Genomic DNA, 20,702 nt, shown 5'->3' with positions numbered 1-20,702 from the left:
AACCGCGTAATGAAATGAGTGAAGTGCATGCAGTGTTGAAGACATCTCGGAGGCCTCGGGCCCTGCAGAGTTTGCATTTCATGTAATTGTGATGACATGATGATTCTGAAGTGACCTTGAATTAACACGTCCCGTTGTCTCCTCCCCTCCTCTCTCAGCAAAACTACATCCTGAGATCAATAAGCATCTGTGTGTCCTAGTAGCAGTAAACCCCCAGCATCACTGGAAACATACATGTGTGCTAGCTTCTGTTCTTACTTGGAAACCTGTTGACATAACATAGTTATTATAAAAATAAATATTCCAAGTAAGAATGTGACTGAGATCTGTGTGATGTGTGTGTGTTTCACCTGGAATCTTCAAAAGCAGTCTGTCCTCTCTTCCAGAAGCTGAGGAGCTCTATCAGAAACGCGTTTTGACTATAACAGGCATCTGCATCGCTCTTCTAGTTGTTGGCATCATGTGTGTGGTGGCTTACTGCAAAACAAAGTAATTCACTTTTTGAAATGTCTTACTAATGTTTCACTCAAAAACTAAAATTATTGCTAGTCATTGAAATGCGATCTCCTGCAGTCTAAGAGCTGTGCGTGTTTTTGCACATGTAGGAAACAGAGGAAAAAGCTGCATGATCGTTTGCGGCAGAGTTTACGCGAGCGAAACGCTGTGGCCAAAGGCCCTCAGCACCGCCACTCTCCACCCGAAAACCTGCAGCTGGTCAATGTGAGTATCATCACCACACAGACCCTAAGAATCTGCAACATCATGCTGATATACTTAATCCTGTGCACTGCAGTTTGAAACAGTGGTTAAAATAATTCTCTTCACACAATGCCCCGTTTTGGGATTTGAGATTAGCCATTCACAGAAGAAATAGTGCCATTTACGTTAATGCAATCAATATGAAGATTTGTAACAATCACCTAAAAGCCAATATTAAATGATGTACAAACAGTTAAAGTTGACATTAAACAAGTATATAATATGCTATAAGAAAAAGCATGTAATAAAAGTATATAATATACTTTAAGAGTCGAACATCAATCAACTTTGGTCTTATTTCAGCATTACATGCGGGAAAATACCAACCCTCCTCATGTGCATGTGATGGACAAAGAAATGGAAACATCTATCTCCACAAATGAGTTCACCTCATCAACACATCCGTCCTCTGCTGTCACTCACTCCTCCAGCCAGTGGTACAGTACAAACCCATATAACATCATGCACACAAGATTACTACCTAGAAATTGTACAAATGAAATCAAGTCCTATTTATTGGTGTAGCACTTCTTACAATAAATTTTTTTGCAAATCAGCTTTACAGGAAGTTATGTTGTAACTATAATTATATTTATACTGTAGTATAAATACTACAGTAGGCTTCCTGGCGTAGAAGTCCCTTTCTTTTAGCAATTTTTTTAAAAGACGGATTGACCATTAGCTCCTATGATTTATATCAGGGGTGCCCAAACTCGGTCCTGGAGGGCAGTCAGTATTATAGGTGGTGTAGTACTTTAACAGACATTCAACAAACTATATATATATATATATATATATATATATATATAGTTTGTTGAATGTCTGTTAAAGTACTACACCACCTATAATACTGAAGTGAGATCCATCAGTCAAGAAATGTCTTTGTAACCATGGACCCTCTGAAATGTCTATGGAGACGATGGTGAAATAGGTCCAAAACCAAGGGACAGTCACTGTTTAATGATGAGGAATCATTGTGAATGAACAACACAAGACTAGAGGATGTGTGTGATGAGTGGCTTTGCATTTGGCTTCTCACAGCTGGAGTAATGGGAAAGCAGAGAGTGTGGTTTCTGACAGTCACGCAGTCCTGGTCAAGTCATCGGTGGAGAACTGCCGGCACGGTACGTCCGGTCACAGGGGGCGTCTGAATGCTACCGGAGGAGTCCATCAGCTCAACGATCACCTGAAGAGCTGCAGAGAGACCCAGGGCTCCTGCAGAGACTCCCCCTACAGCCAGAGGTACTGTTCACTGCATAGTACTCCTGCAGGATCCCATCTCTCCTCATTAATACCATGAGCCTTTGAATAAATATTATGTCATGTGAAGCTTTATGCCGTGCTGCTTTTATTTATCAAGCAGTAAAATCACCCATTCCGTGGCCAAAATAAGCAGTCTATGGATGAGAGCATAAAGTGAGGACTGATGGGATGTTTTTCTGCTCAACAGACGATGAGTGGAAGGAGAATTTTAAAATAACATGACAGTTATGACACTTCATTCTACAAAAACAACACATCATGCGTCATTACGCCATTTCTACGTCATTGCACGTGCAAAGTACTTTCCAGTTTTGGTTTTCAATCCGATCAAGTGTTTACAAGTCTTCTGGATTGGATTAGAAAAGGTCTGCACCACCCCTTCCAATCTGATCGAAATCTCATTTGGATCAATCTCATTCAGATCAATTAAAGGCCCAATATGTAATTTTCGCCTCTAGAGGGCGCATATTCAAAATAAACAAAGCGGCAAAGGCGTAGTTTGATGATGCAGTGACTGAGTGTGGAATCATGGGAGTTGTGGTCTTCATCCCCACAGCCGATGCAATCCGACGGAACTCGGGCAGAAATCATGTTCATGGATGAGCATAGTATTTACTTATTAACATAGTAGAATGAAGCAGGATGAGGCTGAAAGCCGTCGAAGCGAAACGAGGCCGCTGAACGAGCACAAAGCTCGAAAGCAGCTGAGCTTTTATTATGCCACAGTCGACCGCTTCCGCTCCTTCCGGTCGTGCATATGTGGGGTAAAGCAGCGCTGTTTTATCGTACTAGATACGTTTGAAAGTTGTGTTATAATGCTACTCTGTGCGGTCGTCACCGGTCTAATAAAACGCACAACATATTAAAGCGTCTTTGGTGTTTCCAAGTTTTATACCGGAAATCGAGGGGTAATGAGGTCATTGGCAGGCGACACAATGACACTATGGACACGCTCCGTGTCACTAGTTAAAATTGCTTATTTCTCTGGATTTAAACCTTCTTTAAACATTAAAACATTTAGGATAATGTAAGTACACAAGTCAGCAAAATATATAACACTGTTCTAGTGGTTTTTGGTTATTTTAATAAAAATATCTTACATATTGTGCCTTTAAGGTGTTTACATGACAGAAACCGTCATTTACAATTGAGCCATCAATCCGTTTACTAACAGATTATTTGGTTGCATGGTTGCATTGAGGATTTCAGAAAAGTATCCATTCTAAAGTAAGAATGAAATTGCAGTACGCCTCACAAGGTATAGCTGTCAGGGTATAAAGTAACTTATTTGAAACGAGACGTGGTCCATGACGTATACAGATGACAATTGTAATCTTTAGTGGGCGCAGCCTTTGAAATAAGACAGTGGTGAGGCAGCAGTCATGATAGATACTGTAAAGTGAGTCTGTGTTTTTTCCACAAGGTATGTTTCGGCCATGACTACACCCAGCTGCTTGTCCCCCGCGGGGCTTCTCTCTCCAGCGACGCCCTCCTCGCCTCCCTCCGAGATGTCGGCTCCTCTGTCCAGCCTGGCGACCTCCGTTCCTTCCATGGCAGCGAGTCCCTCGGAGGAGGAGCGCCCCCTGCTGTTCCGGACCCCACCGATCCTGCGTGACAAATCCGGTCTAAATCAGTCAGGCCATAACCTCCGCAACTCGGCTCACTACAATCATGGCCTGGAGCTGCCCAGCCCTGCGGCCAGCCCTCTGCACATTGTGGAGCAGGAGGAGAGTGCACAGCAGTACCAAAGCACAGCCGCAGCGTCCCCCCCACACAGTCCCACTGCAGGCCACCGTAGCTCAAGAACTCAGCCGAGTGAAGAGATCAAATCATCTGGGCTGAAAGCAAACCAAAAGGTGACTTATTTTTTCTTGCCATGCAGTCTCTTGATTTTTGGTCTGATGGTCTGAAAATATGATTATTAAATCATGTACAAATGTATGCTCCTAAACTTTGCACCCAATACAAAATTATACTCAGCTCTATTGTTCTTCTAGACCAGATTAAATGTCTAAATCAGGGTTGTTGGTTTTTTGTTGGTTTTTTAACTTGGGGCTTGAGGTCCACTTTCCTGTAGCTCCAACCTTGCTCAAACTCTGTTTGTATCTTTCTAGTGATCCTGAAGGCCTTGTTTAGCTCACTGTGGCTGAGCTCCAGAGATGCAGTCGGGAGATGGGAGAAAGTTTTAGAAAGTCAACCATCACTGCAGCCCTCCACCAGTCGGGGCTTTACGGCAGAGTGGCCCGATGGAAGCCTCTCCTCAGTGCAAGACACATGAAAGCCCGCATGGAGTTGTGAGATGGTGAGAAATAAGATTCTCTGGTCTGATGAGTCCAAGATAGAACTTTTTGGCCTTAATTCTAAGTGGTATGTGTGGAGAAAACCAGGCACTGCTCATCACCTGTCCAATACAGTCCCAACAGTGAAGCATGGTGGTGGCAGCATCATGCTGTTGGGGTGTTTTTCAGCTGCAGGGACAGGACGACTGGTTGCAATTGAGGGAAAGATGAATGCGGCCAAGTACAGGGATATCCTGGACGAAAACTTTCTCCAGAGTGCTCAGGACCTCAGACTGGGCCGAAGGTTTATCTTCCAACAAGACAATGACCCTAAGCACACAGCTAAAATAATGAAGGAGTGGCTTCACAACAACTCTGTGACTGTTCTTGAATGGCCCAGCCAGAGCCCTGACTTAAACCCAATTGAGCATCTCTGGAGAGACCTAAAAATGGCTGTCCACCAACGTTTACCATCCAACCTGACAGAACTGGAGAGGATCTGCAAGGAGGAATGGCAGAGGATCCCCAAATCCAGGTGTGAAAAACTTGTTGCATCTTTCCCAAAAAGACTCATGGCTGTATTAGATCAAAAGGGTGCTTCTACTAAATACTGAGCAAAGGGTCTGAATACTTAGGACCATGTGATATTTCAGTTTTTCTTTTTTAATAAATCTGCAAAAATGTCAACAATTCTGTGTTTTTCTGTCAATATGGGGTGCTGTGTGTACATTAATGAGGAAAAAAAATTAACAAATGATTTTAGCAAATGGCTGCAATATAACAAAGAGTGAAAAATTTAAGGGGGTCTGAATACTTTCCGTACCCACTGTAAATATGCTCTTTGTATGTCATATAGATTATTCTAAAATGGTCCTTTATTTAAAATGGGCATTGATATAAAACTAATAAAAAAGGGAATAAAAGTGGAATTGATCAAATTGGATCTAAAGTGTAATGTACTATTCAGAGAAAAAGCTCAGATTTGGGGGGTTGGAACTAAAATCTGTGGAACAGAAGCAGTGAGCAGCAGAGTTGCCCATCCCTGACAGTGCAATCAAGTGTTAACCTCTGCAGCATAACTACACAGCATAACTACATTTACGTGCATTTTCCAGCATGATGGAGCACCATGTCACAAAGCAAGAGTGATAAAGAAGTGGCTTGAAGATAATTACATTAAAATTTTGGATCTGTGGGCAGGCAACTCCCCGGATCTCAATCCCATAGAGAACCTGTGGTCAGTCCTCAAAAGGCGAGTGGACGAGCAGAAGCCCACAAAATGTGATCAACTTTGAGGACTAATAAGGCAAGAATGGAGCGCCATCAGTCAGGATTTGGCCCAGAAGCTAATATACAGCATCCATTCAAACGGCAGAGGTTATGAAGAACACTGTAAATACTGACTCATATTTTTTGCCAATAAAAGCCTTTAAAACTTATGATATGCTTATCATTGTTTTTCAGTATACCATAGAAACATGTGGATAAATAATCTACAAATACTGAAGCAGCAAACTTTGCAAAACACAAAATTTATGTCACTGCCAAAACTTTTGGCCATGACTGTAGTAGGTGGGGGGAGTGAATGACCAGCGCAATACCACTCTTCCACCCTCAATACCACGACTGTGATGAGACCCTTGAGCAAGACACCGAACCCCCAACAGCATTGGCTGCCCACTGCTCCGTGTGTGTGTGTGTGTTCACTACTCACTGCTGTGTGTGCACTTGGATGGGTGAAATGCAGAGCACAAATTCAGAGTATGCGACACCATACTTGGCAAAAGACACAACTTTCAGTTTCGCTTTTCACTTTCAAAAGGAGGTAGCACTTTTTCACATTTGGCTCCTAAACTCTAGAATAGCCTTTCTGATAATGTTTGTGGCTCAATCACTCTCTCAGTTTTAATTTGGAATAAAGACACATTGCTTTAGCTAAAAAGTCACATCGCACATCTCATAAACTAGTATTTCAGTTATGTTATGATGGAATCATAACAGTTGCACATGATCAGGGGCGCCGCTAAGGGGGGGGGGGAGTTGGGACGATTCTAAGGGCCCACTCACTTTTGGGGCCCCCAGAGATCTGTTTTATTAGTAGTAACAGTAGTAGTAGTAATGTAATATAAATTATAAATGTATCTACCAAAGAGTTACAAATAAAACAAAATGACGGCTTATTTCTGCATTTCATGCAAAATTATCTCCCCCATTTGCTGCATGGTTTCGTCCCGTCCCACGTAGCCTAGAGTAACTGAGTGAGATCAGATGGTCAACTGCCAAATTAGAGATGTCTTCGAGTTCGAGGGGGGCAAACCGAGCCGGATGATTTGGTCAGTCGCACTTTTAAACACATTTTAGTTTTGCTATAGAAAATCTACAAATTCACTCTGATTACACAGAGCAGCAGCAGGAGGCGAGTGAGGTTGTCATGACAACCAGATACACTGCACGCGAATTACAGCTGCACTTCTATTTTGCCACACTAAACTTGGCAATAAACACATTGAAAATAATACACAATAAACATGTCTGTCAAAATTATCTCAAAGGAGGCATTTAGTAAGCAAATCAAGGAGTGTTACTCATCCACTGTTTTAAATATCTCCCTTTCTGTTTGGCAGAACAAAGAAATTTATACGGGTTTGGAACTACTTGAGGGTGAGTAAATGATGACAGAATTTTCATTTTTGGGTGAACTATCGCTTTAATATAACTGATTATGTAGTCAAACTCATTCCATATCAGCAGAATAGTGTGGTACAGAAAGTCTATGTCCGTTGAACAGGTTCTGAATGAATTGTTACTGATACCTGGTCAAAAGCAATAGCAAAAGTAATAGGTCAATATTATTAAACTGCAGACAAAGATTTTGAATAGCTAGGCTGGCTTGTTCACTATATTGCCAAAAGTATTGGGACACCCCCTTCTAATGAACAGGTTTGACTACTTTAGTAATTTCTAATTTTTAGTATAAAAAAAAACATATAATGCTATTCTAGGGAATTGTGTGCTTCTAATTTTATACCAATAGTTTGAACAGGACCCTTTTCTATGCTAACACGACAATGCCTCTGTGTATAAGACAAGGTAAAAAAAACAAAAAAAAGATTGACTCAGTCAGTGTGGAAGAACTTGACTGGTCTGCATAAAGTCAAGTCCTAATCCCAGCTGAACACCTCTGCTGTGACTTTAAATGCAGACCTTGAGCCAAAAACTCACCACCAAACACCAATGACTTGTACATACATATGGACAAATGTATTGGGAAGGGATTCTTTAGAACAGAAAAAGGCACTTCCAAACTGTGGCATCAAAGATGGAAACATGATTCGCGTATTTAAAAATTGTATTTCCATCTCTGTTGCCACAGTTTTGGAAGTGTCTAAAATGATTGTACGCATATGTACAAGTCATTGGTGTTTGGCGATGAGTTTTTTTTTGTTTTATTGAGTTTTCCCAATACTTTGGGCAATATAGTGTATGTTTGGTGCGGTAGGGGGCCCAACCTCATATTCTTTCATAGGGCCCAAAATTGCTAGCGGCGCCCCTGCACATGATCATCAGCACTTGCCACACATGACTTGCATTATCTTGGAGCTATACATTATTGTGATATTTTGTTTCCAGATGAGGCTCTCTCACATGAGTTCCTCTCAAAGTTCACAGAGGAAGTTTTTTTCTTGACAGTTACCTGTGACTGCTCACTGGGCCTCAAAGAGATAAAAGGAGATTTCTTAATTGAATGCTATGTTCCCTGTGCATCAGGGCCAAAGACACTGTAACATTCAAATGTGCATTTTCTGGAAAGCTTTTTCAAAACCATCTGTATTGCGCTATACAAATAGCATGACTTGACCATGTAAGTGGATATGTTAAATACTGCTGTTAATAACAGAAGAGCTTCATGAACATGGCACTTTACAAATGTCTTGATCCTTAGGAAATGCTCTGATTTAAATTTTCCACTTACTAAGCTCTGTGGACAAGCGCAATTTGTTTTATGATAGAGAGAAAATCCCAGAGAAATGTCCACCTTCAAAAATTCCATTTTGCCTATACATTAGAAGGGCCCCATGGCTTCCATTGGTGTCCTGAGCTCTTAATTGGAGAGAGTGAGCAACCCTCCAGAGCCCAGTGAAATTCTTTCACACCGCTGTATTGCCACAGTAGAATTGCTAAGAAAGTTGAATAGACTGAACATTCCACGGCTGATTCCGACTGTGCTCCTAATATAGGTACTGAAAACATTCTTTGAAGTTAACAGTTTTCTTATGAAATATTAAAAATACAAAACTGTGAGTAGACAAAACTGTTTGGGTTCTACAGGATCACAGGACAGGACACATCTAAAGTAACCAAATTAAATTTATTTTCATATTAAACACCAGAGTTGAGAACCACGGCCTTAATTTAACATGCCTGATTCAGACCATGATTCATTAAGACAGAGCTCCATGAACAACTGAACTGTGTCAGATAAGAGAGATATACAAAATATGCAGAGCTGTGGGTTGCCTTGACCAGGATTGAAAACCATGGATTTAAAAGACAGGAAAACAAAATCAGTCAGTAAATGAGTTTACATAGTGTAATTGTCCTGGAGCACTGGATAATCTTGTCACTGCTGCAAAATTAAATGGTTTTGTCTTTTGATATAATCTTGCAATTGTCTTGCTCAGAACTAAAAAGTAGTAAAGTTCATTCAAAACTAAAATTATTTTTTAAACTTATCAAAATTATAAACACCCAAAAATCTTTCAACCACAAAGAAAAACAATCCAAAAGAAATGCATGTTCTAAACAAATTTAATTTTCTCCAAAATAATGCAACGTGAACACATTCCCAAAAAGGCTGGGAGCAGATTCACAATACCAGAAAAAAGAGCACAGTTGATTCATTTGATATATAAAGAAAAAAAGTTGTCTGAAGCTTAATGGTGGTGAGGTTTGAAGTCAAGCCATGATGTAGTTTCCTTACAGCCTAAGTTCAGCTTTTTACATCTTGATTCAGGTGCATTAACATAGCCACTATGTTAAGACTGCATCTTAAGAACTAGATCAAGCAGTTAATCAAGGAATAATCAGTCTAACTTTTAAGATTCAAAAATTGGAAAAATAAATGTTCTGTTTTTTCAGTTCAGTGTCCTCTTTAGAATGTCTTATTTTTCAAGTGCAAGTGCTGTTTTCCATTTGTCTTCTTTGCCATGAATTAACCTGTGTGAGGGTGTGTCTTTGTGATAACAGAGGTTAAATGTGGGAAGTCGTGGCCTAATGGTTAGTGAGTCGGATTGGGTTTGTACGAATACGTAATGATCTAGACATTTTACCAATGTAAGCGAGCCCACACGGACAACGGATAAGATAAATCACATGTGTAGATGAACAAGTAATTGTACCACATATCAAAATGTGATATGTTTGGTTTGCAATATTCTTTAAAATATCTCCTTTTATGTTTTTATGTTCTTAGTGACACCATCAACATTAAAGAGAGCGGCCACAGCTCTGGGGAAAAAAACCCCTCACACCCAGCACACTTCGTCTTTGAACTGTTGCCCTCAACTGTTGCGCTACAGAGCACTGAGCACCAGAAGAGCCAGGCACAAGAATAGCTTTTTCCCCCTTGGCCATATTCCACCTGAACACTACATAACTCATCCCAGGACTGTACATCTGTAAATAGCTTATCATCAGTAAATAGCACATATGCCCGTTCACAATTCTGTCTACTGATATTTTCTTTTTCTTTATATTTTATTACTGTATTGCGATTATTATTATTTTTAAAATGTATTGTCTATTCTCATTATTATTAACGTTTTATTACCTTAAATTATGTATGTCTGTACTGGAAGCTCCTGACACCAATACAAATTCCTTGTGTGTGTAAACACACTCGGCAATAAAGCTCTTTCTGATTCTGATGTCTGGATAAATGTGGCAGTCATCACAGAAAACAGCATTCAAGTCATTCTACTTGACCTAATCACACCTCAACAGCTCATGTTTCCTTTGCTGACTCTGCTTCCACTGTCTAATCTTTGCATCAGTTAAACATTCCTTCAAGCTGGATATCTACCCTCCAGAACTTCATAACTGAATTACATGTAAAAACTCGCCAACAGTTCAAACTTGTAGTTCCAGAATGATGATTTCTGGACTTGACAAAGAAAAGTATGTGATGATTCATACTGTCTGCATTGTTCTGCTCTGTAGATATAACAAGTACTCACTTGTACTTGAAAAGTGTCTGTAATTCCAGCAGCATTTAGGTATTTAGAATATTTTAGCCTGAAATGCCACACTGGTGTGGTATCAGAAGACTATGTTAACCATCTACAGACTCATGATTGTGAAGCAGTGACTTATTACTGTCATTAGTTAAACATTTGAATTCATAATTTTACTCCATTTTGTATCAGATGTATCTTTCTATATGAAGATACCATAATTAACAGAAATTATGTTGATTTCAACCAAAGAATAACATATAACACAGATATTGTACTTAAGTTTCAGAAGTACTTTTGTAGCTGACCATTCATAACCCAACTTTCTATCAAAATTGATTCAGAGATACTAGCTGAAACATGACCTCTGGATAACTCTTTCTAACCTTCACATGATTTTTACTGCTCAGGTTCAATAAGCTTCATTTTTAAACAGTTACAACATTTTACAGTAGAGCCAAATCCTTATTCTAGTTTGACAGCCCATCAAAAAGGCAGTCTCTCTGCAGTAATGTGAACATGGAGATATAAAAATATGTAATACTTTTAAGCAGTACTACTGCTGATAGAATAATAGTATATTATCAACATCACTTTTACCTGCTTTTATTGCTATTTATTTGCATATAGAGACAAAATACAGAAAACATGGCACATATCTGTAGATACATTGTGCATGTTTGTGTCTCCATCTAGTGTCAAGAAGGGTGAAGAGGAAGCACTACGCAGCAATAGACCAGAGGATTTAATTTTAGAGAAACATTTCATATAAAGATCATGTGACTTATATCCATACTACAGTGTGTAAGGTTGTCATTTGTTTCAAGTCTATTAGGCAACGTCTGCTGCCTTGAGTACTGAACACTTACTAAATAGAAGGATGAAAGACACATGAGATCTGTTTCACCATCTGCCATAATCACATATCAACACAAAGGAGATGCTTAGGAAACAAACATTAAAACAATATTTTGCTTCTTTTGGATTTTATGTAAATTTGGATTTTGCTTTTTTTGTTGCTTATTTGAATGAATGAATCTATGAAAGTTACAGTTCGTGAAAAAAAAAAAAAAAATTACCGAGAGTTATACATCAACCTGTGTGAAAAAGTATGAACTGGCAAAAAATAAATAAAATATCAATAATAATTTGAACGAATCCTACTTCTTTATTAATAATTAGAATTTACTTAAAATAAATGGCATAAAATCATAACCATAAAGTGCAAAAGGTGCATTTTAGTGTGTTTACAGTAAGAAAGGACCAAGGGGTGTCCAGTCCTGCTCTTGAAACCCCAGCTGTAGATCTTTTCGGTAAACACTTAAATTACATATATCCCATATGTTAACATTAGTCGACTATACATATTATCATGAACAATGAACGAACAAAAACTGTACCTGTTAATATTATTTAATATTATTCAATGAATAGTTGTTTTTGTTTTTATTAACTAACGTTAAAGATTTAAAAATATTGTAACAAATATACTGTAACAAATCATCACTGTTAACGCATTAAGTAACATGAACTCAAGGGACCTTATTGTCCAGTGTGACCTTTGAATATTAAGGCTAGATATTAGGCTATATATGATAAAAACACACACGGTTAATGCATATCCTGAGCATTGCATCAACTATTTAAGAGAAAATGTCACATCCACATAAAGATTATGTATGTTAAATATAATGCAATGCATGACGTAACTTTCCACATAACATGAAAATAGCCCTTTGAATTACACATCACCTTGAAGTTGTTTTTCCTCCTGAAATGCAGCCCACAGGTTTACCATCCACTTAACACAATAACTGCATTTCAGTTATCTGTTTCCTTCAGTCAGTAAACACTTCTCTCCAGAACTGCGTTACGGTAAAGTTTGTGTTCCTGCGAAGCATCAGTCCCAGCGCTCGGGCTTCTCTTCTGGACTGCTCATAACTGGCTCTCCATATCTGCCGAAGAGACGAGCTGGGGCTCACAGCAAACTCAAACAGCTCTGGAGGCGGGCATGTGAGGTGGCTTTCTTCAGCTCGCCAGACTTTAGACGGCAGTTTCTGTCACAGACCGAATTAAAAAGAACCAGTAAACAATAGCCATAACACTTTAGATTAGGGAAGACGATTCACTAGTTGCTTATTAGCATGCATATTGGCTGTTTTATTTATATGTGCTTAGAAAGCACATATGTGACCCTGGAGCACAAAAGCAGTCTTAAGTCGCTGGGGTATATTTGTAGCAATAGCCAAAAATACATTGTATGGGTCAAAATTATCGATTTTTCTTTTATGCCAAAAATCATTAGGATATTAAGTAAAGATCATGTTCCATGAAGATATTTTGCAAGTTTCCTACTGTAAATATATCAAAACGTCATTTTTGATTAGTAATATGCATTGCTAAGAACTTCATTTGGACAACTTTAAAGGAGATTTTCTCAATATTTAGATTTTTATGCACCCTCAGATTCCAGATTTTCAAATAGTTGTATCTCGGCCAAATATTGTCCTATCCTAACAAACCATACATCAATGGATTCAGCTTTCATATGATGTATAAACCTCAATTTCGAAAAATTGACCCTTATGACTGGTTTTGTGCTCCAGTGTCACAAATTTATGCAGGGGTGTCAAACTCAGTTCCTGGAGGGCCGCAGTCCTGCAGAGTTTAGTTCCAACACACCAACCATGTAGTTTTCAGATAAGCCTGAAGGACTTGATTAGCTGGGTCAGGTGCGTTTAATTAGGGTTGAATCTAAACTCTGCTGGGCTCCGGCCCTTCAGGAACTGAGTTTGACACCCCTGCATTAATGCCTCATTCTGCATGACCATATTCTAGATCCCTTAATCCTACCCAATACCTAAACAGAACTACTACAACTACTACTTTACTTACTACCAATAAGCAGTAACTAGGAGTTTATTGAGAGAAAACTCTCAGTTAACAGTGAATATGCATTCCCTAATCTAAAGTGTTACCACAATAACGAAACCTTTTGATTATTACATGATCAGAGAATGGAAAATATTTGTATCTCGGCCAAATATTGTCCTATCCTAACAAACCATACATCAATGGATTCAGCTTTCATATGATGTATAAACCTCAATTTCGAAAAATTGACCCTTATGACTGGTTTTGTGCTCCAGTGTCACAAATTTATGCAGGGGTGTCAAACTCAGTTCCTGGAGGGCCGCAGTCCTGCAGAGTTTAGTTCCAACACACCAACCATGTAGTTTTCAGATAAGCCTGAAGGACTTGATTAGCTGGGTCAGGTGCGTTTAATTAGGGTTGAATCTAACCTCTGCTGGGCTCCGGCCCTTCAGGAACTGAGTTTGACACCCCTGCATTAATGCCTCATTCTGCATGACCATATTCTAGATCCCTTAATCCTACCCAATACCTAAACAGAACTACTACTTTACTTACTACCAATAAGCAGTAACTAGGAGTTTATTGAGAAAACTCTCAGTTAACAGTGAATATGCATTCCCTAATCTAAAGTGTTACCACAATAACGAAACCTTTTGATTATTACATGATCAGAGAATGGAAAATATAAAGAAATCCTGTCAAAATCACCATTTCAGTACCTTTTCCCGCCGGTGGGTATTCTCCCAGACTCTGTTGCACACCATGCACTCGAAGGCATCAATGAAGCTATCTTGACCAAGATCCTGAACACCCCACGGTCGCTCCTTCAGCTCTGTCACCAGATTCACATTAGATATTTCCCGCTTCTGCTTCCACTCCAGATATTTCAGATATTCCCCGTCATTCTCGTCCAACCTCTTTAAATACTGAGCGAGCTTCTTCGGCGGCTCATTGGGATTGACCACAACTGCGCTCCTGTTATCTGGTAACCACATGCGTACGTTAGGAGCTCCGTAGTACACCGGCACAACGCCTAATTTGAGCGGCCTCCACAGTTTCTCAGTGATATAGTCATCACAGACGGCGTTCTCAAAGGCCAGGATGAACTTGTACTGGGCAAGGATCTGGTAGAAATCGTGATCGTCCATCGCAGTGGAGTCTCTCAGATGGGGCGGCAGGTCTTTATTATGAAGACACTGTCCGTATGAGTCCACCTGAATGTGTTTCATCAGCTCTTGAATGTAAACATCTCTGTCAGACGGTGGGTCGCAGTCCGACTGGACGTACGCCACCGGCGCCAGAGTCCTCCTCAGCTGGTTTTTGTAGGACAGAGGCAGCAGGTGTGTTTGTGAGCTGAGAGCGCTGAGGGCCTCCAGGTGCTGCGTGGTGAGGGGCAGGTGAGAGCGGCGGCTGAAGGTCGCCGTGTGGTTGAACAGGGTAATGAGCGGCTCGTGAAAAAGCTTGTAGTTATTCTTGGGCGACTCCTCGTGAAACAACGCCCACTGGTGCTGCTCGTGACGCGGAAGAGGAAGACTTTCAATGCTGAAATCCGTGCCTGGAAAAAAAGACAAATCTTAAAGAAAGTGTCTGTGTTCATCAGTACAAGGACCAATATAGGATCTACAAGGATCTGTATTATTATAGAAAATCCCTTTTTTGTATGATTTGTAAAGTTTCATTTTTGATATGGGGTTAGTGTTGTAGCTGGACGTCAATCATTCATTGATTAGTCATTCTATATTATATTTTATTATTAAATGTTATATTATGTTTCCATTGTTGTTTAATCTTATGGTTGTGTGGTTTCAAGGGAATTTGTCTTCACAAGTAAGAGATGAGAGAATATCTCCATTTTAAGGTTTTTAAAGGGGTCATATGATGTTGCTAAAAAATAACATTATTTGGTGTAATGAAATGTGTTTATGCGGTTTAAAGTTAAAAAAACACATTATTTTCCACTGTACATTATTGTTTCTCCTCTATGCCCTGCCTTTTTTTGTACAAAGCTCATCGGTCTGAAAAGCGAGGTGGCTCTGATTGGCCAGCTATCCAGTGCGTTGTGATTGGCTGAATACCTCAAGCGTGTGACAGAAATGTTACGCCCCTCACCATACTGTGATGATGCCCTGTCCGGCCGGAGCGACGAGACAAAAACATTAAAACCCATTATAAACGAGGCATTTGTTGCATCCAGTGGGGACATAATTACTGAATAGAATGAATTGTACTGTCTTTTTACGCGTTGCGTATCGTGCCGCATAAACATAAAACCATGTCTACATTTGTGATCGGCATGACAAATGACAAACAACAAGCGCTACTCTACACTGCCCAAAACTCACGTTTGAATCATCAGTGGCAAATTCTTTAAATATGAAAAACATACTTACAGTCTGTGAGTCAGCATTATTTGTCAGAACAGCCGACATTGTAAGCTACTCTCCCAGAAAACATTACTCATCCTCCGTAAAAATGAGTTGCACACACACGGATATATGGATTAAACTGTTCTGGAACAGTGTTGTAAATACAACTTAACCACTGATTTCTAGTCGTGTCCTCTTTTGGAAGACCAAATAAAGTAGTTTCGCTTTCACAACGAAACACACGGCACCTTCACAACATGGCGGCGGCAACAATACTACAGCGAGAATAAAAGTTACGCCTTCTTTCTTTGCGTGAACATTTGGGCGGCGTTATGCAAATCTTCCCATACAGTGAGGTAGATATGTGGGGGCGTGTTAGAACGAGGTGTTTTAGGGGGGCGTGGACGAGTCTTAACTTTTATAAAGAATATCTCTTTGGGTTTGAGACTTTAGTCTTTGCAACTTTAGGGAACTTATCTATTCGCAAACAGCTTGTAACACTCCAAAGAGAAAGGAAAACTTGAAATCGCATCCTTTAAGGTCACAGGGCGATGTTGTGACGCAGTAATTTTCCATTGCCTTTGCCTTTCACCTAATATTAACCTGAATTGACCCTAGACCACAAAACCAATCTTGAGTGTCAATTTTTCAAAATTGAGATTTATAAATAAGCTCTCCATTAATGTATGGTTTGTTAGGATAGGACAATATTTGCCCGAGATACAACTATTTGAAAATCTGGAATCTGAGGGTGCAAAAAAATCAAAATACTGAGAAAATCACCTTTAAATTTGTCCAAATGAAGTTCTTAGCAATGCATATTACTAATCAAAACTGAAGTTTTGATATATTTACGGTAGGAAAAGTACACAATATCTTCATGGAACATCTTTACTTAATATCCTAATTATTTTTGGCATAAAAAAAGGGATACTTTTGACCCATACAATGTATTTTTGGCTATTGCTGCAAATATACCCCAGCAACTTAAGACTGCTTTTGTGCTCCAGGGTTACGTATAATAACACCTTTTGGATTTATGTTGGTCAGATGTAATCTGTGCATAGAAACATGTGCAACCAAGATCATTGAATAAACAATAAACATTCAATCTCCTGCTTTCTGCTCTTTCCTGGCTTAGCCTGTCTGCCTCTTGAGCTGATAGAAAACTGTTAATACAGCTTTGAGTATTACACAAAATGCAGTAAAACACTGATTTTGGGTATCATACAAAACTGATATTTTCTGACAGGATCCAGTTTCCGGGGTAGGATCTAATATTGCTGATGTGGAGACACGATCTCTAACATTTCTGTCATTGTTGGCAGAATCTAACATTACCTTCACTGTTATCTAACACTCTTTAAAGAACACTAACAATTTAATAACACTGTTAAAAGTAATCCAAATGAACATACATTTTTTCACACTGTACACAATGCTGGGTAGTAACTGATTACATTCAAAATTTGGTTAAACTTTATATCTCCTGCTTTCTGCTCTTTCCTGGCTTAGCCTGTCTGCCTCTTGAGCTGATAGAAAACTGTTAATACAGCTTTGAGTATTACACAAAATGCAGTAAAACACTGATTTTGGGTATCATACAAAACTGATATTTTCTGACAGGATCCAGTTTCCGGGGTAGGATCTAATATTGCTGATGTGGAGACACGATCTCTAACATTTCTGTCATTGTTGGCAGAATCTAACATTACCTTCACTGTTATCTAACACTCTTTAAAGAACACTAACAATTTAATAACACTGTTAAAAGTAATCTAAATGAACATACATTTTTTCACACTGTACACAATGCTGGGTAGTAACTGATTACATTCAAAATGTGGTTAAACTTTATTTTAAGGTGTCCTTGTTACAGTGTAATTATGCATATAAGTACTGAGTAATGTTAATTAACTACATGTACTTAATATATGGTTAGGATTAGGGCTTGGATTGGGGTTACTTGCATGTTATTATGCATAATTAATTGTTATTATAATAGTAAGTACACGTAACGTGTAACAAGGACACCTTAAAATAAAGTGTTACCCAAAATGTAAGTACTTATAATTGGATTATAGTACGTTTTAAAATACCCTAAATCAGACTATAGTTACTTTTTCTCTGATTACATTATTACATATTATTCACACAATAGCAATAAATTATTCAAAGATTGTCGATTGTCCCAAATTTTTATTTTTCATATTTTAAATTTTCCTTTCTATAAAATAGCCTACTGCTTGTATACGTTCAGAAAGTCTTCCAGTGTTGTGGACATTCAAGTTTCTCAACATTTCAACCCTGCATCAACTACTGATGAACACATTAATGTTTATCTGAATTATCACTAAGTGGGTTATTTCACCTAATATTAACCTGAATTCAAGATTCGTTATTGTCACTATACAAGTATAGTGAAATTTGAGCAACCCTTACAGTGCAGTCACATGTAACTTAAACATCTGTAATACAGAAAAAAAGTATGTTATTACTATACAATACAAGACAACAATACACAATACAAAGAATTGAAGTACCCCTGAGACTTTACGGGAATACGTTCAGTAACATTTGCATGTTCACGGTGTGCTGATGTTGGTTACTAGTCTCACATGAAATGCAAGTAAACAAATTATTTAATCTTTTTTAATAAGTGTTTTATTTGAATTGTTAATTTAAAATAATTAATTTAAATTTGACATTTTAATGACTTAATTGATTGGTAGCTTTTCAATTAACTCACAAACCCCCTGCAGTCCCTTCACGAACCCCAGTTTGGGAAACCTTGATGTAATGCTTAATTCACTTCATGTTGTTAATAACAATAAATGAAATATATTTTCTTTCTCTTTGCATTTTCAAATCAACATGGTACAAGATTATCCTATTTAAATCAATGTAATGAACGTGTTAGGTCAAAAGTAATCTAAAAGTAATCCAAAAATAGTCCATTATATTACCTAAAATGTGTAATATAGTGGATTATGTAACTAACTACAATTTTTGTCATGTAATTTGGAATCAGTCACAGACTACAATTGTAACTACAGTGGGTATAGAAAAGAATCACCTCTCTTTAAAAGAATCACATTTTGTTGCTTCGCAGCCTGAAATGAAGACGGACCGTTTTTGTTTTATCCAGCTGTATTTACTCTTATTTATAACATCCAAGTGAAAGATAAAACACCAACATGTCAGAAAAACAGAATTCTTTTAAAGAGAGGTGATTCTTTTCTACACTCACTGTAATCTGCCCCGCACTGTATGTACATTCTAATTACTGTATCATGTAAAACATCTGATATTAGTTTGTATTTTTTTATGTAGACAAACTGTATAAAAAATGAATATTGAATTTTAATAATACAAAAGAGTATCCATGAATATGAGCATGGATCAACTGAACAATGAATTCAATGAATGTCTGTATGGACTCACCATAAAAAAGAAAAGCTTTTGTCTGTGGATGGGAATGATAAGACTTGTTAACAGTGAAGAAACATCTGTTATGGCCACACTCTCCGAGACGTCCCAGTTCTCCAGTCAGAGGAGACCACCACACAATGACAGGGTACTGTACGTGTGTTCCCTGCTGTCTGAGTGTGTTCTGCTCAAACTGTCCTAGCTGTTCGATAACCTGCGACGAGAGAAGACACTGATACTGCAGACATGAAGGATGGATTTACTGAGGAAGGTTTGCACATGACTAGCTCAAAATACTGTTTGCAGAAACACAAGTCAGTTGTCTTTCCAAAAAGTTTCATAAATGAAAGCATTTACTTGTTAGAGAAGTGGAGAAAATTCCTATGTGAGAAATGCAATGCATCTTACAAAAATCAGTAACCAATTGTTATTTCATATGTCAGGTTGCAGGGATGGAAAAGGGAGGTTTTAGTGAAAGGAGATACCAAGGATGAGGAAAGGACAGAGATTTATCCAAATGTTAAGTGAGGGACTGATCAGATCCCTAAGGGCAGCGGACACACAGCGTGAAATCTGCAAACAAGAACAACTTCAAAACCAGCATATCCCACATTTATGGTTCATTTGCGCTACATTTATCCGCCCATGCGGTGTTTAGGGAACGTTTTAAACTCGTTCGAGTGAGCACTCTATGGCAGTGTCTCACACCAGAGTGAAACATTTCATGTGTAGGTAAGCAAATCTTTGCTGACTATCTGAAGTTTCATTTAAGGATAGAGTTCATATTTTACCTGAAATGTCATGATTAAAAACACAAACGCACACGCGCAGAAACAAAAAGCGCAAAGTTTTTTAACAGAGACTGGCCACATGTCAAACCCTCTGTCCGTGAGCGTACCATTAAAAACTATAACACTTCCAAATGATCTATTTTGACGGTATGTTTTTTTCCCTCGAATATTTGCGACCTGTAATGCATGATTTATTCCTGTAAATATATTGGTCCCATAGCGGCTGTCCGAAGAGCGTTTTTTGGTAGTTTCAGCGTCACTTCCGTTACGCGTCCCTTTAAACCACAGACACTTCCTCTACGAAGGGAAGTTCCCTTTCAGTCGGTCACTCTCGACGTCACGTCGGATGACTGACGAATTGGGATCTCGCTTAGAGAGACCAATCTACTTTGAGTGTAAACTAAACGAGCCAATGCACATTGGCATGCGATTATTGCATCCAGCTGCCGCTGATCACAGCGTGAGTATAAGTAGGCAGCAGATGCAGCGCATATTCAGCTTTTTGCTTCGGAGCCGAGCGATCACATCGTTCTGCTCCTGACTACTCTACTGAGAGAAGAAGACTGAACGAGTTCAGTGCGCTCTTGGAGAGCTCTTCGTGTTGGCGGTACGGCGCTTAAGTGGTGGTGGTTTCCCGTTTCGAGTGGGTTGCACACATCAGGCTGCACTACCCCCTGTTTGTGTTGCAGATGATCATCTCCCCTGTGC

General features: G+C 38.9%; 2 protein-coding genes across 2 annotated transcripts in view; one reads left to right on the top strand and one right to left on the bottom strand.

The window, feature by feature from the left end:
* LOC107564117 (pro-neuregulin-1, membrane-bound isoform-like) overlaps positions 1-3,932 on the top strand; it is a 121,635-nt gene extending 117,703 nt beyond the window's left edge. Inside the window, exons 7-11 of the mRNA XM_016249113.1 lie at positions 387-489; positions 606-720; positions 1,063-1,196; positions 1,801-2,001; positions 3,446-3,932. Coding sequence (XP_016104599.1) covers positions 387-489; positions 606-720; positions 1,063-1,196; positions 1,801-2,001; positions 3,446-3,932 — 1,040 coding nt within the window. The remainder of the gene's footprint in view (positions 1-386; positions 490-605; positions 721-1,062; positions 1,197-1,800; positions 2,002-3,445) is intronic.
* A 7,766-nt stretch (positions 3,933-11,698) lies between these two features.
* Positions 11,699-20,240, bottom strand: fut10 (fucosyltransferase 10). The gene is made up of 4 exons (XM_016249109.1): positions 19,995-20,240; positions 19,219-19,417; positions 14,128-14,963; positions 11,699-12,591 (listed from the first exon to the last, which is right to left on the bottom strand). The coding sequence occupies exons 1-4, from the start codon at positions 20,073-20,075 to the stop codon at positions 12,373-12,375; spliced, it is 1,335 nt and encodes a 444-aa protein (XP_016104595.1). The 5' UTR covers positions 20,076-20,240; the 3' UTR covers positions 11,699-12,372.
* Positions 20,241-20,702: the final 462 nt, after the last annotated feature.

This window comes from Sinocyclocheilus grahami, unplaced genomic scaffold (genome assembly GCF_001515645.1).
Source record: "Sinocyclocheilus grahami isolate Dianchi unplaced genomic scaffold, SAMN03320097.WGS_v1.1 scaffold911.1, whole genome shotgun sequence".
NCBI lineage: Eukaryota > Metazoa > Chordata > Actinopteri > Cypriniformes > Cyprinidae > Sinocyclocheilus > Sinocyclocheilus grahami.
Note: the sequence above shows the minus strand (reverse complement) of the source record. Positions and strands in the feature narration are given on the sequence as shown.